Below are 21,836 nucleotides of genomic sequence, written 5' to 3' on the forward strand. Positions count from 1 at the left end.
CTACGTCGCGGCCTAAGCATTTCTTTTTATCGTCGGTGGATGGCGCTCGACAGACCAGAGGCGGGTTTAAGTTTCATCCAATCAGGCCAGGGGTTAAAGTTGAAGGGTCCCTTCCAAAATGGCGGCAAGCAAGAGGGTTTTGTATGTTGGTGCGTTCTTGTTTCATGTCAACATTGTTTAATAACCAAAAATAATTGTGAATTCTGTACAAATGTAATTAAAGAAGCATTTATGATGCCTGTTAAACATGGAAACGTTTTTGCGGTACGATTAAAAAATATTTAGTATTCTGATTTGAATTTCCGCAATCAGCACGTCGAAAGTGTTTTGAGCAGGGTTTTCGTTTCAAATTGGCACTCCCGTTACAAGAACAACAACAAGGTGGTGGATTTGTTTATGTAGACATTTTGCTGCATCTTTGATTTAGGTGGGCTGGCGGAGGAAGTGGACGAGAAAGTGTTGCATGCTGCTTTTATTCCCTTTGGAGACATCACAGATGTCCAAATTCCATTAGACTACGAGACAGGTATTGTTAATGATCATTTCGCTACAATATTCAGTACAATATCTGGTTCCATCAAGAGTTATGGACAAACTACACCATATTAATGAATCATATGTTCATTTTTCAGAAAAGCACAGAGGTTTTGCATTTGTTGAGTTTGAACTGGCAGAGGTATGTCTGAGATTACACTTGTCTACAAACCGTTATCTGAATGCAGTCCTGTTTTACTTACGTGAATGCACATTTTGATGTCACCTGAAGCGTTTTACCGTTCACAAAGAGATGACAACTTATTTAGTTCAGTAATGTTTGACAACTCGTTGAGTGAACATTCATGATAGGCATTGATTATGTCCTCCTTCGCTGTGTTGTGCAGGATGCCGCTGCAGCTATTGACAACATGGTGAGTGCAATGCATTGTTGTAGACACGTGGAGAATAGGTCACAGTGTTATGATATTCGATTGTTCTTCCATAATTTTTTCAGAATGAATCCGAGCTTTTCGGTCGGACTGTCCGTGTCAACATCGCCAAGCCAATGAGAATCAAAGAAGGATCCTCTCGACCAGGTGATAATTGACCGGATTATTTCCTACAACTGAGGTTCTGGTCCCTTTCTTCTGATTTTCATTGACTTTTTTTAAGTGTGGTCGGATGATGACTGGCTGAAGAAGTTCTCAGGAAAGACTTTAGAAGAGGCTGAGGTCGAGGCTGCAGGACAAACAGCCAACACTGCTACTCAAGAGGTTGGATGACTTTCATTTTATTGCATGGAATCGTGCAACATAAGATTGAAAGCATGTTCTGATGGGTATCATTTGTTTCTGCAGGCAGAGCCCCCTGCTAAAAAGGGAAGAATTAATCCGCAGGTCTACATGGATATCAAGATCGGCAACAAACCTGCAGGAAGACTTCGCTTCCTTCTTCGGGCCGACGTTGTTCCCATGACAGCAGGTTGATACATTGCAATGCATAGGGGTTTTTCAGTGTGAGGTATCGGCATCAATATCGATGCATTGTATTGGTAGTCACTCATCCATATTTATCACCACCAGAGATTCTAATGCATCAAGCTACCTCTAAGTAATATGTGGTGGCAGGCTCACAAATAAGGCGCTTTGAAGCTGAAATTCCCATGTGGCTTTAAACTACATATTTTTTAGCACATTGTTGAGTTATAGAAGTGATGTCTCATGAATGTTTACCGGTATGATGATTGATTTTTACAGAAAACTTCCGTTGCTTATGCACACATGAAAAGGGATATGGCTATAAAGGGAGCAGCTTTCATCGCATCATTCCCCAGTTCATGTGCCAAGGAGGTGACTTCACCAACCACAACGGCACCGGCGGCAAATCCATTTATGGACGAAAGTTCGATGATGAAAACTTTGTCCTCAAACACACCGCTCCAGGTGAAAGTCTTACTTTACAATATGTTGTCTCGGTATTAATATACAGTTGAAGCTTCTTGGTTTGTGTCTACTGGCGCATTTGAACGAGTGGCTTAATGTTTCCTCTGGTGAACAACACAGGGCAGCTCTCCATGGCCAACTCTGGAACCAACACCAATGGCTCCCAGTTCTTCATCACCAATGACAAAACAGACTGGCTGGATGGCAAACATGTGGTGTTTGGAGAGCTGGTGGAGGGGATGGATGTACTTCGTGAAATGGAGGTGAGAGTAATGTGACAAAAGCTCACTGAAAACGAAAGAGATTTTGCATTAAAGTACTTTGTGATGCTGGCTACGAGACATTTTAGATGTCTTCTTCTGCCCGCCTGCATTCCCACGAAATGTCCATCAGAATTAGTGCATCATCGGAATGGATTTTTGGAGTTCAAAACCAATTTCAATATTTGACATATTAAAATTAAGCTAACTTTTAACCTGGCAATTACTTGATTAAATATTTAATCTATTATGAGTAAACATAAAAAACAGGACTCAAGTGGTTCTGGATAAAAAAAATGTTTAACATGGCCAGTTTTGCTTTAAAAAAAAAAAAAAAAATGCTTATGCTTTTCAGCTTCAGTGTGTATGTCACTTTTCCTTGCAAACAGCCCTATCACCACACCAATAGTTTGCAAATGAAATAAAAAGCTTTCAATAACCACCTATCTTAAACATCTTGAAGATTTTACAATGTGCGTATGCGAAACACAAATGCTGTTGGCATTACTGTATTATGTCAAGGCAATACAAAAAACCTGAACACAAATTTATCTAACATATTTGGTTTTATTGTTCTCTATGTTGATAAAAAGTCTACTGTTTCTTTTGTGCAGGCTCAGGGGACAAAAGATGGCAAAGTAAAGCAGAAAGTCATCATCTCAGATTGTGGAGAATGCGTGTAAATGAAAGCCAACTTTGTGTGTGAACAGCGCCATTCAAATCTTTTGCCATGTAAATATTTCAAACATTTTTTTAAATAAAGAAACTGCAACAGTTGGACTCAATGGTGCATTCTGATGAAGATATTCAGTGAGAATGAACTATTTAAATATGCTACATATGTAATAGCTTAGCCTTGTGTGTTTTTTTTTTAAACCTGAGTAAGTGTCAATCACTTTGAGATCCTCAAATGCTATGCACATTTGATCCCAAATTTTAAAATAATTACAAAGGTCTATTATTATTCCTTTGCAGAAAATAAAGAAAATGCATTGGGTGAAAAAAAAAGTCTCAAATGGGCTTCATTGGATAACCTGAAAGTACTTGAAGATTTTTATGTTTTCCTGGCAAGTTTTCAATACATATCTTTTTTTGGCATTTAAAATCAGCATACAACTGCTGAAATATGGCCTTTTTTAATACTCAAAACACCAACAAGGACCAAAGTTACCGTTTAAAGGCTAGAAAAAAAAAAGAAATTACCCAACTTTCCCCACTAGGTAGTGCAAATGCACTGCAGTTGTCTATGGCATCAGATTGTGCATTGGAATGTAGGAGGAAAAATCACTGTTGTAGTAATATTACTGCCGCTATAATTTGTATTCCTGCTTTTTATTTGTTGATGACCGTGGTATTAATCTTTTTTTTACTTCATATAATTACTCTTATCGCCGACGCTTACTTCAGAACTTACATTCGCGAACGTTGTCGTAATGCTATATAAATAAATAACGTGGGGAGAAGCGTTAAAAAAAATAGATGGATAAAAGAATCGTTGGAAGTATTTTTTTTCGGGGGGGAACGCGACGAGCTAAACATTCAATGTCTGAGCCACACCTGGGCATGCAGGTTACATTTGCAGACATGGCAGATGCTCAGCCCCTCCCTCCTCCACACGTCCATTCTGTTGACAACCGCTCAGATTGCCTTGACGGCGAGCTTCATCCGAGAGCCACTCCACTGCGCCGCACTGTAAGTAACTTACTTAAATTCGATTAAATGCTAAATAAAAAGTTACTTTCGGTTTCGTCGTCTTTTTTAAATCACTTTTTTGATCGTTAGACCATCGCTGACGTTCGAAAGCAGCTAATTTGCTTTGACTTGTCTTCTCACGCAACAGCGACGACTGAACTAGTTCCGTGAACGCAACTTGACTGATTTACCATCGAAATAGATGAAAGGGTTTCCACACGAGAAAGATTCAGCGCTCGTGTTATTTTCAACCATTTTGTGCCTTGTTAAAAAACATTTTTACAAGAGATCACAGTTTTCCGATCTGTTTCAGCAGTAGACCTCTGATTCATTGTTGGGGTATGAACATAATGTAATCCCACAATATCAACATGAATATAGTCATGCCTCATGATTAATAACATGACATATGTGAAAATGTTACTTTATTGATAACAGAAAATATTTGACATGGATGTTTTGTGACAGTGCGCCACTCACAATTGACCTGGGACCTGTTTTGAACACATAGGTGTCAAACAGAAGGCCCGGGTGCCAGGTACGCCCCGCCACATAATTTTATGTGGCCCGTTAAGAAAAATTGTGCATCGACTTCACGTGTCAATACTAAAATTACAAATTGTCGTCACTTTTAAAAATTGGAAATTTCTAAAATGTTTATTACCATTCAGTTTTATTAGTCTATGATTTCAAAATTAAGGCCATCAGTTTGTTGTGTAGCCTATACTGTATATAACATAAGCCGTTGACACTCATAATGGACTTCAAACATAAAAAATATAATAACAGTTTTTACTAGTCTCTGATTTCAAAATTAGGGCCATTAGTTTGTTGTGTAGCCTATACTGTATATATTATAAGGCGTTCACACTCATATTGGACTTCCGAAAATAAAAAATCTAACAGTTTTTACTAGTCTCTGATTTCAAATAATTATTGTTTATAATAATTATATATAATTGACAGTTATAATGGCCCTCCGAAAGAAACTTCGACTATGTTGCGGCCCACAACAAAAATGAGTTTGACACCTTTGCCTTATCCTATGCTTTTCCACTTTCATCAACAGAAAGAAAGAAGAAACTAAACGTAGTTCACTATGAACTGGGGATTCCTTCAGGGCCTCCTCAGTGGGGTGAACAAGTACTCCACCGCCTTCGGCCGAGTGTGGTTGTCCATTGTGTTCGTCTTCAGGGTGCTGGTATTCGTGGTGGCGGCCGAGAAGGTTTGGGGTGACGAACAGAAGGATTTCAAATGCAACACAGCTCAGCCGGGTTGCCACAATGTCTGTTACGACCACTTCTTCCCCGTGTCCCACGTGAGACTGTGGGCACTGCAGCTCATCTTCGTCACTTGCCCCTCGTTCCTGGTGGTGATGCACGTGGCTTACCGGGATGACCGCGAGCACAAGCATCGGCTCAAGTACGGCGAGAACTGCCACCGCCTCTACCTGAACACGGGCAAGAAGCGCGGCGGCCTGTGGTGGACTTACGTCCTGACTCTGATCTTCAAAGTCTGCGTGGACACCACCTTCGTCTACCTCCTTTACCACATCTACGAGGGCTACGACTTCCCCTCGCTCATCAAGTGCGAACAGAAGCCCTGTCCCAACAAGGTGGACTGCTTCATCGCCCGGCCCACAGAGAAAAGAATCTTCACCATCTTTATGGTGGTCACCAGCCTGGTCTGCATCTTCCTCTCTGTTATAGAGATTATCTACCTGGTGGGCAAACGCTGCCGCGAAATCTTCACCGGTGTCCATCACTCTCACCACATTATGACCAGCAGCAGCAGCAATTTGATGAAATCAAACCCTCTGACTATGTCCACAAAGAACACGCCACAAACCCCTGCCCCAGCGTACAGCATGGTTGTATCTTGAAATCATGTTTTTTTTGTTTTTTTATATAGATAAGACTTGACAAGGCAGGCGCTTTTCTTAATGTCGCCAGAAAATGATCTGCACTGACTTTTTATTGTCTAGAAATTTGAGGGTCTTACTCCGCCATGGCAGATGCTCAGCGTTGTGTTTTTAGTACCAGTTTAAGAGACGAAAAAGACCATTACATGAGTCAGTCCATGATTTGGAGAGTGCGGTATCACACACAAACACACACACGCGCACACACACACACACAACCAACACACACACTCACGCCCTTGTGGTCTCTGTGTAAGATTTTCCTCTCTGACTCGTGCCAAACCTACAAATGTTTTCATTCAATTTCTGCAGTCTTTTCAAATGGCTGCACGGACCAAACTATTGGGACACTTCTTTTGATCTTGAACATTTCTCCGGCTTCACCCTGAATTCCAAAAATACATGCTTTTGTATTTTAGGTAGCTAAAGACTCTTAAGTCTATAGTTGAATATGATTGGTGTTGCAGCCTTCCTCTTGCCCAAAGTTAGGCCCCAGATCTGTGTCCATTTGATTCTATTGTTTTACACTGCTTATGTAATTTATCATCACTTTGGTATGAAAGATTCCAGTTACTTTGCTTTTTTTTTTACACCGCCAAGATGTATATATTTTCATTAAATAGATGTATTTTCCACTTCTTGAGGCTTATCTTTCTTTGTTTCTAGGGGAGAAAAAAAACACATTATTGAGGGTTCCTTTCAAATTTCATTTGTGTACAGCATGTTGCCAGGAGCAACACTATTTATTATTTAGGTTGATTGGTACTATGAGGAGGGGAAAAAAAACGGACGAGCTTTGTGCTACGTTTGAGTCATTCCTGCTGACGTGCGAGCCCAACCCAGCGTAGGAATTCGATGCCCCTTTCTAACTGTCAATTGATTACTCATTTTTCATTTACACTGGCAAGTTTGTTTAGGCTGAGTGTAAAAGTAAAGGTTGAATCACAAAAATGCCCAGCCTTCACTCCATCTGCAGATCTTCATGTTCAAATACAAGCAAGCTCAAATAAATGTTTTCCTTTGTTTAGCTAAAAATCTCAGCTCAGTGGAACCTAATCTTACTGATAATCATGAGAACGTTAAGGAAATGCCTTTTCCGGACACCTACTTCTTTCCATCCTGCTATTGTATTTCTTTACTTTTTCAGTTCATTATCGTGTTGTGACGTTGTGTGGGTTGATCTTGTTGAAACGTGTTGGAAGATGTTGAGTAAAATGATACATTCCTCCAGGTGTGTCTCAACAGACTGACTGGACTTGTTCTTCAATCGGAGCTAAAAAGGTTTCACCCTTCCCCCTCTTCAGCTCATATACGATCTGTGTCTATTCACTTGTAATGTATTTACATACTGTATGCGCAAACATCTCAAGGCACTTTGGAAATTTGGTGATCTTCTGTGAGTTTTAGCTCAGAGCTGCCAGACCTTTTGATATTTGAAAATTCTTCATTTCACTGACAGGACACACATTGTGTACTTACCCTGAACGCCTCTGCCAAACAATTTTAAAACCATCAAGGTTTTTTTACGGGCACAGGAAGGAGAGTGACAAGGATGTAAAAAGATTTTTGTCATCAAGCTTCCTGGTGGCATTGTACCAGTTTCCATGTTGTATCATTATGATTTAGCTGACAGATCCTTGAGTTTAAGGGCTTGGTTCGTGAAGCTTGACTGGACTTGAAAAGTGTTTGAACTGAATAGTGAACACATGAAGTCATTTTTTGCCACATTAACACTCGGGTATTATGATGGACATGTCTGAAAACAAACCGCGGTGTACAAGTGTTGACATGTTTGCTAAATCAAACTGCAATTTGGCTCGATTCCGCCTTACCTCCAACCTTACTTATGATAAGGAATCTACACAGACAAGACAACACTTGCTGGCTTTTGTTTGTTTCGCCATCGTTTTACAGTTCAAAAGTATTTGGACAGTTGAAGAGTGATTACAATTTTGCCTTTATAGATTTTGGACTTGAATTGAAGAGGTTACACAAAAATATGGAATCTTACAAACAACAACCATTTTATGAGAACAGATATCTAAATATAATGTATGTTTCTTGAACTTAAGATTGAGGATGCAGAATTCAGAATTCAAAATTCAACCAAATTTTGAGAATGAAAATGAAAAGGTTTATTTTAAGGGTGACCTTTTTGTCACACTTATTTTCAATCTTGTCTATCTTCATCAAGATAAGGTAAGAAGAGAATAATACATTGTAGGCCAGATGCTAATACGAAGTTTCCAGCTAACCATGCCCTTGTTAACCATTTTTTGAGTTTTTATATTGTGATGTAAATAGTGTCTTGTTTACTTTACACTTGTGTCACAGTGTTAACAACTTAACATTCCGACTTAACTTGCACAAAATGATTTTGATGTACATCACAGTAGTTAACAATGTGTTCAAAAGTGATGATGACGCACAGCTTGACTCACAAAAGGAGCATGCTGTTCATGCACGCTCAGGTAAAAAAAAAAAAAAACAAACAAACAGTGGAGGGTGGATCTGTCTCTGAAAACAAGTTAGGACAAAAGACTTGGAATCCTGGAAACACAGAGAGCAAACAACATAGGATTACAAAAACATTACCTTTAAACGCAAGAATTCCTAACCTGAGAAGAGACAGGTAAAAGGTGATAAGGGTTATCATGTACAGTAATTTAATATTCGAAGAAAAAGTGTGAGCTGAACTGTGCTGCGTAGTGTGAATGAGAGCGTGAGACAGGCTTGAGGGAGGGAGTAACATCTGGGCTCCCTACAGTCTGTGGTTTTTTGGATTTTCTAACCACACCCACAGGCGCATTTCTCAAGCGTGCGCTCCTTTACCTGAACGCACTGCCACTCTTTGTGTTTCAAGGCAAAAACGACCGTCAAATAATCGACAATAATGTGCTGGCAACACGATTGATCGATCATCTTCTTCACCGCAAATGGACTGAGACGTCTTTTGGTAAGATGAGCGCTTCCTCCTCTGGCGCGTTTGTGTCGGGTCGTAAATAAGAGTTTTTCTAATGAACAAATGGAAAAGTCGTCGAAACCTCAGAACTCAAAGTGTTGTTGGCTTATAAAAGTTTTTTTACACGTTAACGCAGTTATGTGACTTGTTTTATAAACTAGAATTGATCTTATCAACAAAAGCGATCAGAGTGTCATAGGCGTCGTACTGTGAGAATTCTGAAAACAATTTTGTGACAGCATAAAAAGCTACACGACATATAACCTTAAACTTCAAATTGATATGAGTCAAATAATATATTTAGTGTTAACGCTTAACTGATAAATCAAGTTATAAAACCCGGAAATAGAAGTTGAATGTGGATACAGTGCAAGGCTTTTCTCATGGATGACATTAATTGATGTGTAAATGTTCTCAAATGTTGAGACTAAATGAGCCTATTGTTATGTAAATTTTTTAACCTGTTGTATATATGTATGTAATTTATATTATATTATATTATATTATTTATATATTTGAGAATTTGAAACTGTCCCTTGTGTTGCCTTCTGAGATCGCATTATGTTACTGAGTTCAAATGTTCACAGTCATCTGCTTGCCCTTCAAACCAGAACCCTGTAAAGAATAAGAGCTCCATCGAAGACACATCTGATCAACTAGCCAATCATGGACTGGAAGACATTCCAAGCTCTCCTGAGTGGGGTGAACAAATACTCCACAGCCTTTGGGCGCATCTGGCTGTCCGTGGTGTTTGTATTCAGAGTGATGGTGTATGTGGTGGCAGCCGAACGGGTGTGGGGTGACGAGCAGAAGGACTTTGATTGCAACACCAAGCAACCGGGATGCTCCAACGTCTGCTATGACCACTACTTCCCCATCTCGCACATCCGCCTGTGGGCGCTGCAGCTGATCTTCGTCTCCTGCCCGTCCTTCATGGTGGTCATGCACGTGGCCTACCGTGATGACCGCGAGCGCAAGCACAAAGTCAAGAATGGTGAGAACGCCAAACTCTACAGCAACACGGGGAAGAAACATGGCGGCCTGTGGTGGACCTACCTGATCAGCCTCTTCTGCAAGACGGGCATCGAGATCGCCTTCCTCTACATCCTCCACCACATTTATGACAGCTTCTACCTGCCCAGGCTTGTCAAGTGCGAGGTGTTTCCTTGCCCCAACATAGTGGACTGCTACATCGGCCATCCCACTGAGAAGAAAGTGTTCACCTACTTCATGGTGGGCGCGTCTGCGGTCTGCATCGTCCTCAACATCTGTGAAATCATCTACCTCATCGCCAAGAGAATCGTGCGAATTGTCAAAAAGAACAAGAGGCCCAAACAAAACCCCCCTGTGACCACCGAAGAGTACATAGATGACCTTTTCAACAACTGCATTGACCCTTTGCCCAAAATGGACATGGAGGATAAGCCTCCATCTTTCAAGTCTGCAAACAAGCCAGAGTACAGATTGTCAATGCTGAAGTTTGATGACAAGATTCGGGCCTCTGCTCCAAATTTGTCTACTCCTTGCTGAGAGCCAAACCTAAAGAGACTGAAAACCCATCAGTTGTGCTTGGGCTATGACTCACTCGCAGTCTTAAAAACACATTTAGAGCTATGGGCCAAACCATAGTGCGTGTCAGCCCCTGTAACTTGAGTCAATACAGTAAAGGCTCTCGGCCTTTACTAATAGACTCAATTAATTGTGAATGGACACTGGTCGGACATACCTTGACGTAAATTTCTCTGTGCATTTCATCCAGCTTTTCAATGTACGTAAATCTGATGTGCTGGGAACACCTGCAAGCAGAGCTCAAGTCACTTGATGGTGGTCAAGTTTCTGGAATGTGGGCACACCACTATGGCTGACAACTGTAATTGTATGTTAATGAGCTCAAAACTCGTTTTTTTTACTTTTTTTGTGGGGGTTGGGCATGCTGTCTGGATTCATGAGGGTGACAAAGTGCACGTCATGTATTTCCTCATCTAAATCCTAAGCAGGCACATTCAGGACTTTCTTACAACACACACTGTTATTTGTTTGGGATTTTTAGTCAACATCGCATTCTCCAAGACCACTGTTGATCTAAATCAGCCGAAAGGAATGCTGCTGTTTGTGCTGTGCTGCCTAATGCTACAACACCCTGAGAATTTTGTATAATATGTAATTTTCATAAGTTGTTTATTTTTATACGTATTAAATTTATTGAACATGACTGGTCGATGTGTACATATACATATACTACATGTACATGTATTTACACAAACATTTAATTTGCAAAGTCATCTGATTGGGCAATTGCAAATTACAATTTTTTTTTCTGTGTCTAAGTGTTTGAGGCATGCAGTAAGAATCTCAGCTTGCCTGTGTGACAGGTTCCTGTGAGGTGCGGCAAAAGTACAATGACTGAACTACTTTCTGAACAAACAAAACGATTGGAGTGTTACAAAGACAAACAACAATAGTATTTTAAAAATCAATATCCTTAAATATAAAATAAATACCTTTAATATAGCTGGCATTTATAATGCATCAAAAACTTACTGAAAGACGTTTGAATGGACCAAAGTGTTTATTTCTGTCATTCAAGTTTTATATGTTCAGCATTTGACAAAATAAATAACACATGACACTTTAAATTCTGCATGAAAAAATACTCACAATTACAAATTTCTTTCAAGAGTGAGTGGAAATAATAGAAATGGAGATTTCAGGACCAACACAACATTTCATCAACAGTGAGTTGATCAATCAAAATGTAACTAGACTGGCTCTATTTAAGGCACTGTCCAAACAATGCCGTCATACAAAGAGATTCAAATGATTGAGGTGAATAGTATTTCTGACGCATCAACATCATGCAAAAATCAAAGGGACATTGTCATGATGGCAGTCAAATAAACAATATGGAGGAGCAAGGGAACAGTTTCGGTACGTGTGTGTGCTGATGAAACCACAGTTAGAAATTCTCACGACTAAAAATGTTCCTACAGTTTGCAGGTTGCCTGAGCCACTTTAGAACTGGTTTTCTTATTAAGGCTTCGACAAATAAAAGCTCCTGCGTCCATCAGCTTGGCGAGGTCCACTCCCTAGGAAGAAGAGATGATTTTTATTCCAAGATAAATAAAGATGGCTGCAAGTGATTGCGACATAACAATTATGATGATTATCCGATAAAACATTGTCAAAAATTAAGGATGTTCCACATAATTTGACAGTTTAAAATGAATTAAGTAACTACATGTCCTTGGCAATCAAAATTGAATAAGATAATCTTACATTTGTCATCAAAAATTCAACATTTAAACAAATAGTTTGACTTCACAAAACTTCACAATTGTTCAATATGCGAACCACCTGGGACAGCATTTTTTTGTACCATGTCCAAATCTGCTTCTAAGCAGGTATTTTTTCTGAATTTCATATTCTAACACAAAGCATTTCCAATGCTGCAAAATGGTTTTGTTCACCTGATAACAAGAGAAAGTCAAACTTAAAACTAACATAAAACTTTTTATTTTATCCCCCCGGTAATCTTTTCAAATCTCATGAAATTTTGAGATAATTTGAGTTACCCCCAAATTTCTGGATGGTGTAAACAGACACCAATACTAACAGTTTGAATCCCAAGTCCATGAAGCATGTAGACAACATCTTCTGTGGCAACGTTTCCGGAAGCACCCTGTGCATAAGGGCAACCACCTAGCCCCGAAACGGAAGAGTCCACCACACTCACTCCCATCTAGAGGCAAAAGATAGTCATGACAAGCAACACCCACAAAAAACTCACATTAGGTACATCTTAGACTTAGACTTAGATTTAGACTCAACTTTATTAATCCCTTGGGATTACTCCTTCAGGGAAATTCTGTGTCCAGTAGCAGTAAAATACAAGATACACAAGAAAAACACAACACATCTGTGTGTCCGTGATAAAATTATGAATATTGCCACAATATAGCAGCGAGGCAGATTATCGATTCGCCCTACTACTGTATATCGCTGATTTTTCATCAGTCGTTTATAGTTTTAATAGTATGTCACTGGAAGAAATGCAGCATTATTAGAGCACGGATGTTTGGAAGTGGCCAGACTTCAGTGAGCTGTGAGTGTTAAAATAAACAAAGTTCAAATCTTTTATGTGAGTTTTTGATTAAATTTCCACTGGGAGTAACAACAACATCTTGAAGCAAGCCACAGTGTGAGCGAGAGAAAACGTTGAAACAACAAACCTGCAAGGCTACAAGGATATTTGCGAGGGCCTGCCCGTAAGTGTCGTGACAGTGCACGGCCAAGGCCTTGACTGGCACGTCACGGCTCACGGCTGCCAGCATTTCCTGCATGCTGCCTGGAGTGCCCACTCCAATTGTATCGCCGAGGGAAATCTCATAGCAGCCCATGGAGTACAGACGCTTTGCCACCTGCAAAGACACCTGTACTGTAGGAGCCAGTAGTCTTGACTATGCTGTGTTCCCTTGTTCGATGTACATTTTGCTGAGAGCGTTGGAGTTGAAGGCAGAAAAGTACAAATTAATCTTAATATCAATACATAGTTGTAAAGTCAACTTGTGGACTAGTTGACTGACTGGTTCAACCCCTCGAGTGAAACTAAAAAAGAATGTTGAAGCATTGTTGCATGGATTGCACGCAGATAGTTCTCAAATTATTTTATTCTTGGGCATTTTGACTTAGGGAATTGAAATATCTACTATTTGCATCCCATCATTATCATAATGACAGTATAGAGAAATTGACTCGAAGTTTAAGGCTTGTTAACAAGATACTTATTTAGCCTTAAAAGCAGTAAAATGTTAATATTTTGTCTGTAATTAATTTAATAACTTCAGTATTTTTCATGTCGGATGAATACCTTTAAAAAGAAATTTGGTATTTGCTGTTGACTGAAAATGACGGTTGCCCATTTTCCGGGTTTGGTCATGTGACATTCGCAAGCTGAGTCGTGATTGGTTGTTCCCTGAGCACATGTGATGTCATTTTCAGTTGACAGCGATTGGCAACTGTGTTTTTAAAGGCATTGATTAACAAATAAATTTAAGACGAAATAATAATTTTGACTGCTGAAAAAGGCTGAATGAGTACAATATAAGCACTGGTTGATGAATTTAAGTGAGAACTTACATGTGCAACTTTTTCAGGAAGAACATTGCCTTCATATGGGCAGCCAAGAACACAAGACACATATCTGTCGGGACGACAAAATGACGTGCAGTCATTGATTAATCAGTAAAAGTTTGTTTTAAGTTACCGGTTAGCTTACCCTCTAACAGGTACGCCAGCCTCTTTAGCCGCTTTTACAACCTCGTCAAAGCGCCGTAAACTTTCATCCACTGAGCAGTTGATATTCTTTTTACTGAACATCTCAGATGCAGCACCAAATATGGCGACCTCGGAGGCGCCGGCCTTCACCTGGGATGATGTCGGAGTAGGGAAACGCTATCACAAGTTCTAAATATGGCAAACGAACAGATGGACAAGGTGTGCTCGATACCCACAGCAGCCTGGAATCCTTTGAGGTTGGGAGTGAGGACCGGGTAAGACACCCCAGGTTTCCTGCAGATCCCTTTCATCACCTCCACTTGGTCTGCCATCTGTAAGAGGGAACAGTAACACTGAAAGCAAGGTGTGCAAATGCTCATGGGTAGTTTTGCAGTTTCAGTGGTGCAATTTGCATGTGCAAGGCGTGACACCGTTTACATGTGACGTACTGTCGGACACAGACTTACTTGTGGAACCCACTTGGGCGATACAAAGCTGGTGGCTTCTACTACTGACAGCCCTGACTCTGACAACATGTCTATCAAATGGATTTTGGTCTCTGTTGGCACGATAGTCTGACAAAGAAAATGGTAAATGTGTTACACTTTTTAAAACTTGAAAACCATTTAAAACTGAAATACATTAACATGAAATAATCATCATAATATAGCACCTTTTCATTTTGAAGGCCATCTCTGGGTCCCACCTCCACTATTTTCACTCTCTCCGGCAGCGTGTAACCTGCTCTTACACCAGCCTACACATAAAAACATCACTTCAAAAAGAGCCTGGTCAAGGTCATTCTATGTAAACAGCAAGACTTTCTCCCTTCATCTATTATAATTTCTTTAAATTTTGCACAGTTAATATTTGAAGAAAGCCCTGTTATTTTGTTGACAGGTTTGTTGTACCGTTTGCCATTGAACGGAAGAACATTTAATTGTTTATATTTGTAATTTTTTTTTAAATGCAACTTTTTAAATAAATTTGGTGAAAATATACACAGGAGGGCAATATCATAAATAACAAATATTACTGTACTGCTACACATACATTTGCAGGACCATCCTAGTAAGTAAAGCTGGTAAACATAAGGAATAATTATAATTTGGCAAATTTTCACTTGATTTGACCTGTTTTGGACGATAGCAACATTTACAATTCAGATTTAGAAACATCCCAGTCCGACTAAATTCTGAGATAAAATAGTTTTCATTCCAAGAATGTGTCTTTATACTGCGTATACATCCAGATGTAGTTCTGAGGTTGATGTCAAAATGCCAAGTGCTACTTTCTTTTAGGGAATGTTCCTTTCTTTTCAGAGTGGGGGGAAAACAAAATGAATCTCAAACGAAACCATTTAAAGACAATCTCTGAAAAGTGCTTGACCTTCAAATCCACACACATCAAAGTGCTCTAACCTTCGCGGTGGAGCTGAACGGCAGGTACTGTTGTCCGATTGCGGCTGAGCTCAAGGCACTTCTGTTTACAAGCCTCCACACGGCCGCCATGTTGGTCCGGTATCCTCCGGTCGGACTTCTTCTGCTGAAATTCTTGCTTAACCTGCTTGACGGCACGTCAGCGCTCTCTAGCGGCCACAAATTGGTCAGGCTATTAATTTTATCCCATTCATTTTATCTAATTTATTTAGAACCTCCTTTCACGGCTCCCACCAGTGCATCTATGTTGTCATTTTATGGAAACGTCTGTTAATAATATTATGACGTGTGTCACAAACAACACTTGTCCAATTTATGCTCGCAGCGTAATGACTTGTTAGAAGTTAATACGTTGTGTAAAGTTAAAATGTTGCTTAACTATTCGTTTTTGGCCTCTTTTGTTGCCATTTCTGCTCCCTCTTCTGGTCAAGGGGGACTCGGTGGCGATCAATGTTTAAATCAGAGGCTGTAGTTCTGCACTACCAGACCGGGAAAATTAAATTCTGAGGAAGAACCACTTTCCCATACCTGCGGCACTATGTCTCCTTAAATAGACTCGTATGCTGTTTTATATAACATTCTACAGCAACAGAACTCAATTTGTGGTCCTTTGTTAAGGTTTCTTCTTCTTTTCTTTTTTTGCCTCAATGAGTTTTTTTTCCCCCAGTTGGAAGGGTTTAAACCATCATGCCCAAATTCCGGCCCGTGTCTTAAATTGGACCACCCCGAAGCATCGTGTCATAAAATCAATATTATGTGGCCCGCGAGCACCGTCACGGGGACTTGCGCACCCCGGAGCGAGCCACAGAAAAAAAACGCGTACGAACGGGAACGCGCACATGAGCGAGCGCTCATGACCGGTGGGCCCGTTCGCCCCTATCCCTTCCCAGTTCACGCACACACCGTTTGGTGTCCTTTTGAAATTGGCATGATACAATCTGGCCCATTTACTGCAGTCGAAACACCAATATCAACGTTGTTATTAATACAATAATAAAACAAACATGTAAAAATTTTTTATTCAACTTTCATAAAATCGTTCATTTGTATTTAATTTATTATTATCATTTATCTTCAACTATCCTGGGAATGCAATTGACAATAGATTATCCATCGCAATATCCACCTATCTTTACTTTATTATTATTTTAATCTTCCTATCTATTCTGGTGATGCAATTGACAATAGATTCTCATTTGCAATATCAACCTATTTGCAGACAGCACAAGATATAGTTACATATTTACAAGTTAATTTACAACAGTATTGGTTTGAGGAATGTCAGTCCGAGATGTTGGCCCCTATACATTTTCATCTAACCAAATATAACCCCTTTGCAAAAAGTTTGGACACCCCTGGTTTAAACCAAGGCAATGGCTGTCACTCGTATTATCAATTGTGAACCTGTGGAGTCCTTTGAGAGTCTTTTGTAAAAAGGTTTTATACAAATTAACTTCTTTGATGTGTCTTAATACAATTCATACAGTTAAAATGTAGTTTGAAAAGTATTAAACTGTAAGTTGTTCATTTAATTGAAAAGTTAACTGAGTTGGAACTTTATTGATTTTAGGATGTAATTTCCAACCAAGAGAAGTCTACAAAAATATCTTTAATGTGTCCCAAAGTTTAAAAAAACAAAACAAAAACAACAACTTTTAATTGGCTTACTGTCATAACATATAAGGTAGCTTTTGTATGATAAAAGGAACAGAACATTTCCATATCATTCACTCTTCATTAAATAAGTTTTCTCTCCTTTTTCAGGTTCAATCAACAACCAACTTCACTTTTTATCAGAGCTGAATGTCTTCAAAAGTAAAAACAAAAAGTCTTTCCATTTATGCAAAAAATTGTATATAACGCTAAGAGCTTACCATTGAAACACTACGAAAGAAACACTAAAGATGCATGCTTTAGATACCGCATATACATAAACTCAGTGAGCTTGCCACAAAAGTAAAAAGATCTCTGAAATAATTGATCAGCCAGTTATATTACAGTAAAAGAATAATACAGCGTATCATAATAAACTTATGCATACACACATACATCATTGGATTAGCAACGTGACAAGTGGCCGGCACTTTTTATTAAAAATTACCCTTGTCTTAATATAGACGAATATCAAACAACTCAATCTTTCCGGAAAAGCTGCATCCAATTTTTACAATTCTTGGCGAGTTGTATACTCTGGTTGAAGTGGCCATTCACACCAGATTGACATTTCTTGTCATGTTTCTAATCGGATCACACGACATTCTCAGGCATGACTTTAACATGTTGCCCCACAGCCAATATTTACACATGCATGAATACGCACACACACACACACGCACTTTGGTCAAATGTCACTGCAGCTCTTCATCGCTGTCATCCACTTGTTGAATGATGAGGTCAGCTCCGGAGTCTTCGGCCAAGTCGTCGTCATCATTTGCCATCCAGGCCCTATTACTCTGCTCCTCCTCGCCGTCCACACCTAGTAAAAGCGCCGGCTCCTCATTGCTTCCTTCCAAACTGTCCATGGGCATAGTATCGCGGCCCACTTCGTGGACGCACAGCGGGCACATGCGGTAACGCCGTGTGCCCTCACACACCACTTGGCCAGAGTCTTCAGTCACCGGACACTTACACCTCCTGCACACCAGCTTCCTGGCTTGATGAATCTGACAACATGTAACACAGATCACAGAGTATTGTCATTTGATTTGGTGTACTCTATTAGCTACTGTGTTTACAAACAACATACGGCATGCAATACCACTTCAGCCTTTCAGCCTTTGAGCATTCACCGATGCTAAGTAATGATACCTCTCGTACCTTTGATGTATAACATTTGATTTATTTCGATTCCTTTAAAAATTGAGACACAGATGATGATATATTCCTGAGACCCAGCCTATTCATTTGTGTCTCAACAATTGTTGACAGCTCAGACCTATCACAGCTCACCAATTTTCTTGGTTTGAACATCTGAAATTCACAAGCTAAACAGTAATTGGTTGTTACCTGAGCCAAATGCATTTTTTAAATGTATTAATTGGAGATGAAAAGGAATGAAGTTACAAAATATGAACTTTTTAATTCTGAAAATAGCTACATTAGTCAAATATCCCTTTGAGTATCGGTCTCGGCCTCCACGAGTACTCAATACTTTAAAATCAGGCCAGTATTGATCTGATACCGATATATGGAATAGTTATGATACATGGAATTATACTTGCTCCTGACCTAACAATGTGAATGAATCATTCCCACAGATCCAAAATCTTGTTGTCGGTCCTCCTGATAAAAATGGAAGCTATGCAACAAAAAAAAAAAAAAAAAGGACATCCTACTGGTGGTAATGGTGCAGTTTCCTGATAGATTTGCCAAAAAGCAAAAGAATACTCCTGAATTGTACCGTCTCAAAGTGGCTGCGGAGATGCTCCAGACGAGTAAATCGCTTACTGCAGGCCTGACACGGATACGGTCTCTCGCCAGTGTGACAGCGCAAATGACGCTTGAGGTCAGCCTTCCTTTTCACCGTGTGTGTACAGAAAGGGCATTTGAAGCGCATGGCGGAATTGGATTCTGTAAAGCAGAAGGAGAAGCCGTCGCAGTCAATATTTTTACCGCGTTGGTTTCGGACTCCCCAAATGTCGCTGCTTTGTGCTTACCGGTTTCGAAGTTTCCAACAACACCCACAATTTGTGGTAAATTGGCATAAAGCTCATCAGCCTTCTCTGCCTTCAGTGTGCTGGCCTCTTGGATGTCTGAGTCATCATGGTGGTTAGAGTGGGTGCTGTTGCTCGCCTTTCTCTTATTTGCACCTCTGCCACGCCGGCGCTCTGGCACTGGCAATGTATACAAAGGGTCCTGGGGGTCCTCAAAGTCCGTGTTAATGTCATTGGCAGGACTACTTGGCTCGGTCTTAAATGCCGGACCCGAAATGTCCTTCTCCAAATCTTTGCTCATGAAGCTTGACTGGGATCTGGAGCTGTCCCTGGTCCATAGTGCAGGTGGTGGACTTTCAGAACGTTGATCTCGCTGTTGCTGCTGCTGATCTGCTGTCTCCTCTCCGGCCCCACTGATGAAGCTGCAGGTCTCCGACAAGCTGTGACATCGATCGCTGTCTTCATCTTTCACGCTGATGTCCAAAGAAGATTTGATGAAATTCTTGCAGTAGTTGATGACATTGTTCATCTGCAAGTAACTGGCAGCGGACATCACTTCAATCACATTTTGACTGGAGAGGTCCAGCTGGCCCGAATAGATGAAATCCAGGATGACTGTGAAGATCTCAGGGCTGAAAGAGTCAAAGGTGGCATTGGCAGATTCCGACATGCCATCGAGTCCCTGAGTCAGCAGCATGCGGAAGTAGCCGCTGCTGGCGCACAGGACGTTGCGGTGGGCCCTGAAGAGGTGGCCCTCCACCAGTACACTGAAGTCACAAAAGAGTTCCTGACGTCTCTGCTGGTTGAGCTGCTTCAGCAGGTTGGTTTGGTGAGCCGCCGTGATGTCGGCCGTGTTGAACCATCGCTGAGGCTGCCTGTAGGACACAGCAGTGTGTGGCAGTTTTAATCTTATTAGCTAAACGAGCATTGAAGCACTTCACGTATCACAGCATTTGCAGTTGACTGAGCGAAAATAGTATCGGATCATACAGTCTCGGATCTCATGACTATCATTTTCACATCAAGTACATGTATTATTGTGAAGATATTTTTTATTTTATTTTAAGATTGTGAATTTTATTTTTACTTGACTTCTATTCAATGCAGTTACCAGATGAACAACAATTAACACATCTTCCAATATTTCTTCTCGTAATATGACTCTTAATCGTTTGTATTGTCCAGCAGACTTCAGTTTTCGTAGAAGGAGATTTGTTGTGTTATTTGATGTGCAAGTTATCTTGAGTAGGCCTCCACCAGATAGCATAACCATGTCTATTTTTTTATATAGATCTCTCATATTTTAAAAATGGTTAAGCATGTATGCTGCTTTGAGATAGCTAACCATGTGATCCGGAAAAGGAAGCAAACCAACACTTTTTTAAAGTGTCAATCAAGCCACCTACTCTTAAATAAAGGGAGAGCACTTACCTTCCTGAACCTAAACGATGCTGCACAAGTACCCCATTGCAGACGCTCCGCCTCCTCGATCAAACTCTAGACTACTATTGGTTAATCTTGCCTTCAATCAAACTTCGTCAACAACTGGGCTACACCCGACACCAGGCAGAGAGCTTCGGGTGACAAATCCCTGTAATCACCCTTAATGGAAGCGCGTAGCAAGTCTCATATCCGATGCTACAACCGCACTCGAGAACGAGGAGAGAGAATATAACATTGTGTAGCGGCACGAGCTTTAAGTCCACTAAACCACAGTCATAGCCTTTTTTTGGGGACAGTAACCCATTTTCCTCATCCTCATGTCGACTACGACACACATTCATTTTTAATTATGCGATCAAGCCTAACAGGCTGCATCGCCCGAGAAAAACCACCCGCCCGCCCGCAAACCACGGTGTCCCAAATCTTTTCACGATGGAATGCAATATAAAGTATGTGCATGTATTAAATCGGAGCGATTTGATGCTTGCGAAGCTGCAGAGCGTCGCGAGAGTGCGGTAGTCCGACGAGGGTAAAGCGGGCAGCGCCGCGCCAGAGCAGCCCAGTGTCCTGGAGCGACGCCCACTTCAGGCTGCGACCAGCACACAATGGGAAAAAAAAACTCCCAACAGAACCCAGTGCTGGCTTTTGTTAGTATATAACTATTCTAAGGAAATTCGTTTGCGGGTTATACGGGGGAAACGCCCGTTTTATTCAAGTGGACCCCCCCACACCCCGCCCTCGCACACTTCTTGCCGGAGGTCCGGAGCACAACGAGCAGCGGGGAGGATTTGCCTCGCTTACCCGAATGCAGCGACTCTCTCCCGGCGCGAGCATTCGACAGGACCCGCTTACGCCCCTCGCCATGATACCCGTGATAAAAACCCATCGATACTCACTGGTGGTTGGATTCACCCGACGCCCGATAGAGGCTGTTCTCCCCCTCGTCGGTCACAATATCCATTTTTGGCTTGCCTGTAGGCTTTTCTTTGGCCTTTTTCTCGCGATCAGGGTCCACAGTCAGCCACTTCCTGCTCAGCCCTAAAGACCGAAACCCGGCGAGAGAGACTGGAGCGTTGTGCTGACGTGGGTGTTTTATTAACTGGGTGCCCGAGGGTTCAAGGAGCCATTTAAAGCTCCAGCTCCATGCTTAGGAGATGCTTTTGCATGCACAATGTGGTATTCGTGTCAAGATTAAATACTTTTAAAAGTCAAAATAACAAGTCTCCTAAATCTGCCGTAGTGACCCGTGAAAGTCGAGGGTTGATATTCAGAG

General features: G+C 40.8%; 5 protein-coding genes across 5 annotated transcripts; 3 read left to right on the forward strand and 2 right to left on the reverse strand.

Annotated features, from left to right (window-relative positions):
• Nucleotides 1-46: 46 nt before the first annotated feature.
• On the forward strand, nucleotides 47-2,959 carry ppie (peptidylprolyl isomerase E (cyclophilin E)). Its single transcript, XM_049740187.1, has 10 exons — nucleotides 47-149; nucleotides 428-526; nucleotides 633-676; nucleotides 882-908; nucleotides 992-1,073; nucleotides 1,150-1,250; nucleotides 1,335-1,458; nucleotides 1,734-1,919; nucleotides 2,040-2,182; nucleotides 2,794-2,959. Exons 1-10 carry the CDS (start codon nucleotides 119-121, stop codon nucleotides 2,860-2,862), a joined length of 906 nt encoding a protein of 301 aa, XP_049596144.1. The 5' UTR covers nucleotides 47-118; the 3' UTR covers nucleotides 2,863-2,959.
• A 745-nt stretch (nucleotides 2,960-3,704) lies between these two features.
• gjb10 (gap junction protein beta 10) lies at nucleotides 3,705-6,430 on the forward strand. Its single transcript, XM_049739770.1, has 2 exons — nucleotides 3,705-3,871; nucleotides 4,941-6,430. The coding sequence occupies exon 2, from the start codon at nucleotides 4,971-4,973 to the stop codon at nucleotides 5,751-5,753; it is 783 nt and encodes a 260-aa protein (XP_049595727.1). The 5' UTR covers nucleotides 3,705-3,871; nucleotides 4,941-4,970; the 3' UTR covers nucleotides 5,754-6,430.
• Nucleotides 6,431-8,309: 1,879 nt separating this feature from the next.
• gjb3 (gap junction protein beta 3) lies at nucleotides 8,310-10,966 on the forward strand. Its single transcript, XM_068652910.1, has 2 exons — nucleotides 8,310-8,748; nucleotides 9,366-10,966. The coding sequence occupies exon 2, from the start codon at nucleotides 9,421-9,423 to the stop codon at nucleotides 10,282-10,284; it is 864 nt and encodes a 287-aa protein (XP_068509011.1). The 5' UTR covers nucleotides 8,310-8,748; nucleotides 9,366-9,420; the 3' UTR covers nucleotides 10,285-10,966.
• Nucleotides 10,967-11,304: 338 nt separating this feature from the next.
• Nucleotides 11,305-15,595, reverse strand: hmgcl (3-hydroxy-3-methylglutaryl-CoA lyase). The gene is made up of 9 exons (XM_049739768.1): nucleotides 15,450-15,595; nucleotides 14,702-14,785; nucleotides 14,496-14,603; nucleotides 14,265-14,360; nucleotides 14,030-14,178; nucleotides 13,891-13,954; nucleotides 12,984-13,172; nucleotides 12,368-12,493; nucleotides 11,305-11,840 (listed from the first exon to the last, which is right to left on the reverse strand). The coding sequence occupies exons 1-9, from the start codon at nucleotides 15,537-15,539 to the stop codon at nucleotides 11,739-11,741; spliced, it is 1,008 nt and encodes a 335-aa protein (XP_049595725.1). The 5' UTR covers nucleotides 15,540-15,595; the 3' UTR covers nucleotides 11,305-11,738.
• Nucleotides 15,596-17,061: 1,466 nt separating this feature from the next.
• zbtb8a (zinc finger and BTB domain containing 8A) lies at nucleotides 17,062-21,653 on the reverse strand. Its single transcript, XM_049739765.2, has 4 exons — nucleotides 21,460-21,653; nucleotides 19,124-19,995; nucleotides 18,868-19,037; nucleotides 17,062-18,130 (listed from the first exon to the last, which is right to left on the reverse strand). Exons 1-4 carry the CDS (start codon nucleotides 21,522-21,524, stop codon nucleotides 17,816-17,818), a joined length of 1,422 nt encoding a protein of 473 aa, XP_049595722.1. The 5' UTR covers nucleotides 21,525-21,653; the 3' UTR covers nucleotides 17,062-17,815.
• Nucleotides 21,654-21,836: the final 183 nt, after the last annotated feature.

Source organism: Syngnathus scovelli, chromosome 14 (genome assembly GCF_024217435.2).
Source record: "Syngnathus scovelli strain Florida chromosome 14, RoL_Ssco_1.2, whole genome shotgun sequence".
Classification (NCBI taxonomy): Eukaryota; Metazoa; Chordata; class Actinopteri; order Syngnathiformes; family Syngnathidae; genus Syngnathus; species Syngnathus scovelli.

What these genes read in the sequence shown, in the direction of transcription:
- ppie (XM_049740187.1), top strand. Translation starts at nt 119, where the DNA reads ATGGCGGCAAGCAAGAGGGTTTTGTATGTTG. An exon ending in AGAAGGATCCTCTCGACCAG is followed by an intron (nt 1,074 to 1,149) that starts GTGATAATTGAC and finishes ACTTTTTTTAAG; the next exon opens with TGTGGTCGGATGATGACTGG. An exon ending in ATGTACTTCGTGAAATGGAG is followed by an intron (nt 2,183 to 2,793) that starts GTGAGAGTAATG and finishes TCTTTTGTGCAG; the next exon opens with GCTCAGGGGACAAAAGATGG.
- hmgcl (XM_049739768.1), bottom strand. Translation starts at nt 15,539, where the DNA reads ATGGCGGCCGTGTGGAGGCTTGTAAACAGAAGTGCCTTGAGCTCAGCC. An exon ending in GCTGGCGTACCTGTTAGAGG is followed by an intron (nt 13,955 to 14,029) that starts GTAAGCTAACCG and finishes TCGTCCCGACAG; the next exon opens with ATATGTGTCTTGTGTTCTTG. An exon ending in ATGGACTTGGGATTCAAACT is followed by an intron (nt 11,841 to 12,367) that starts GTTAGTATTGGT and finishes TCTTCTTCCTAG; the next exon opens with GGAGTGGACCTCGCCAAGCT.
- zbtb8a (XM_049739765.2), bottom strand. Translation starts at nt 21,524, where the DNA reads ATGGATATTGTGACCGACGAGGGGGAGAACAGCCTCTATCGGGCGTCG. An exon ending in TGTTGGAAACTTCGAAACCG is followed by an intron (nt 19,038 to 19,123) that starts GTAAGCACAAAG and finishes TCTGCTTTACAG; the next exon opens with AATCCAATTCCGCCATGCGC. An exon ending in TCCGCAGCCACTTTGAGACG is followed by an intron (nt 18,131 to 18,867) that starts GTACAATTCAGG and finishes ACATGTTGTCAG; the next exon opens with ATTCATCAAGCCAGGAAGCT.
- gjb10 (XM_049739770.1), top strand. Translation starts at nt 4,971, where the DNA reads ATGAACTGGGGATTCCTTCAGGGCCTCCTCAGTGGGGTGAACAAGTAC.
- gjb3 (XM_068652910.1), top strand. Translation starts at nt 9,421, where the DNA reads ATGGACTGGAAGACATTCCAAGCTCTCCTGAGTGGGGTGAACAAATAC.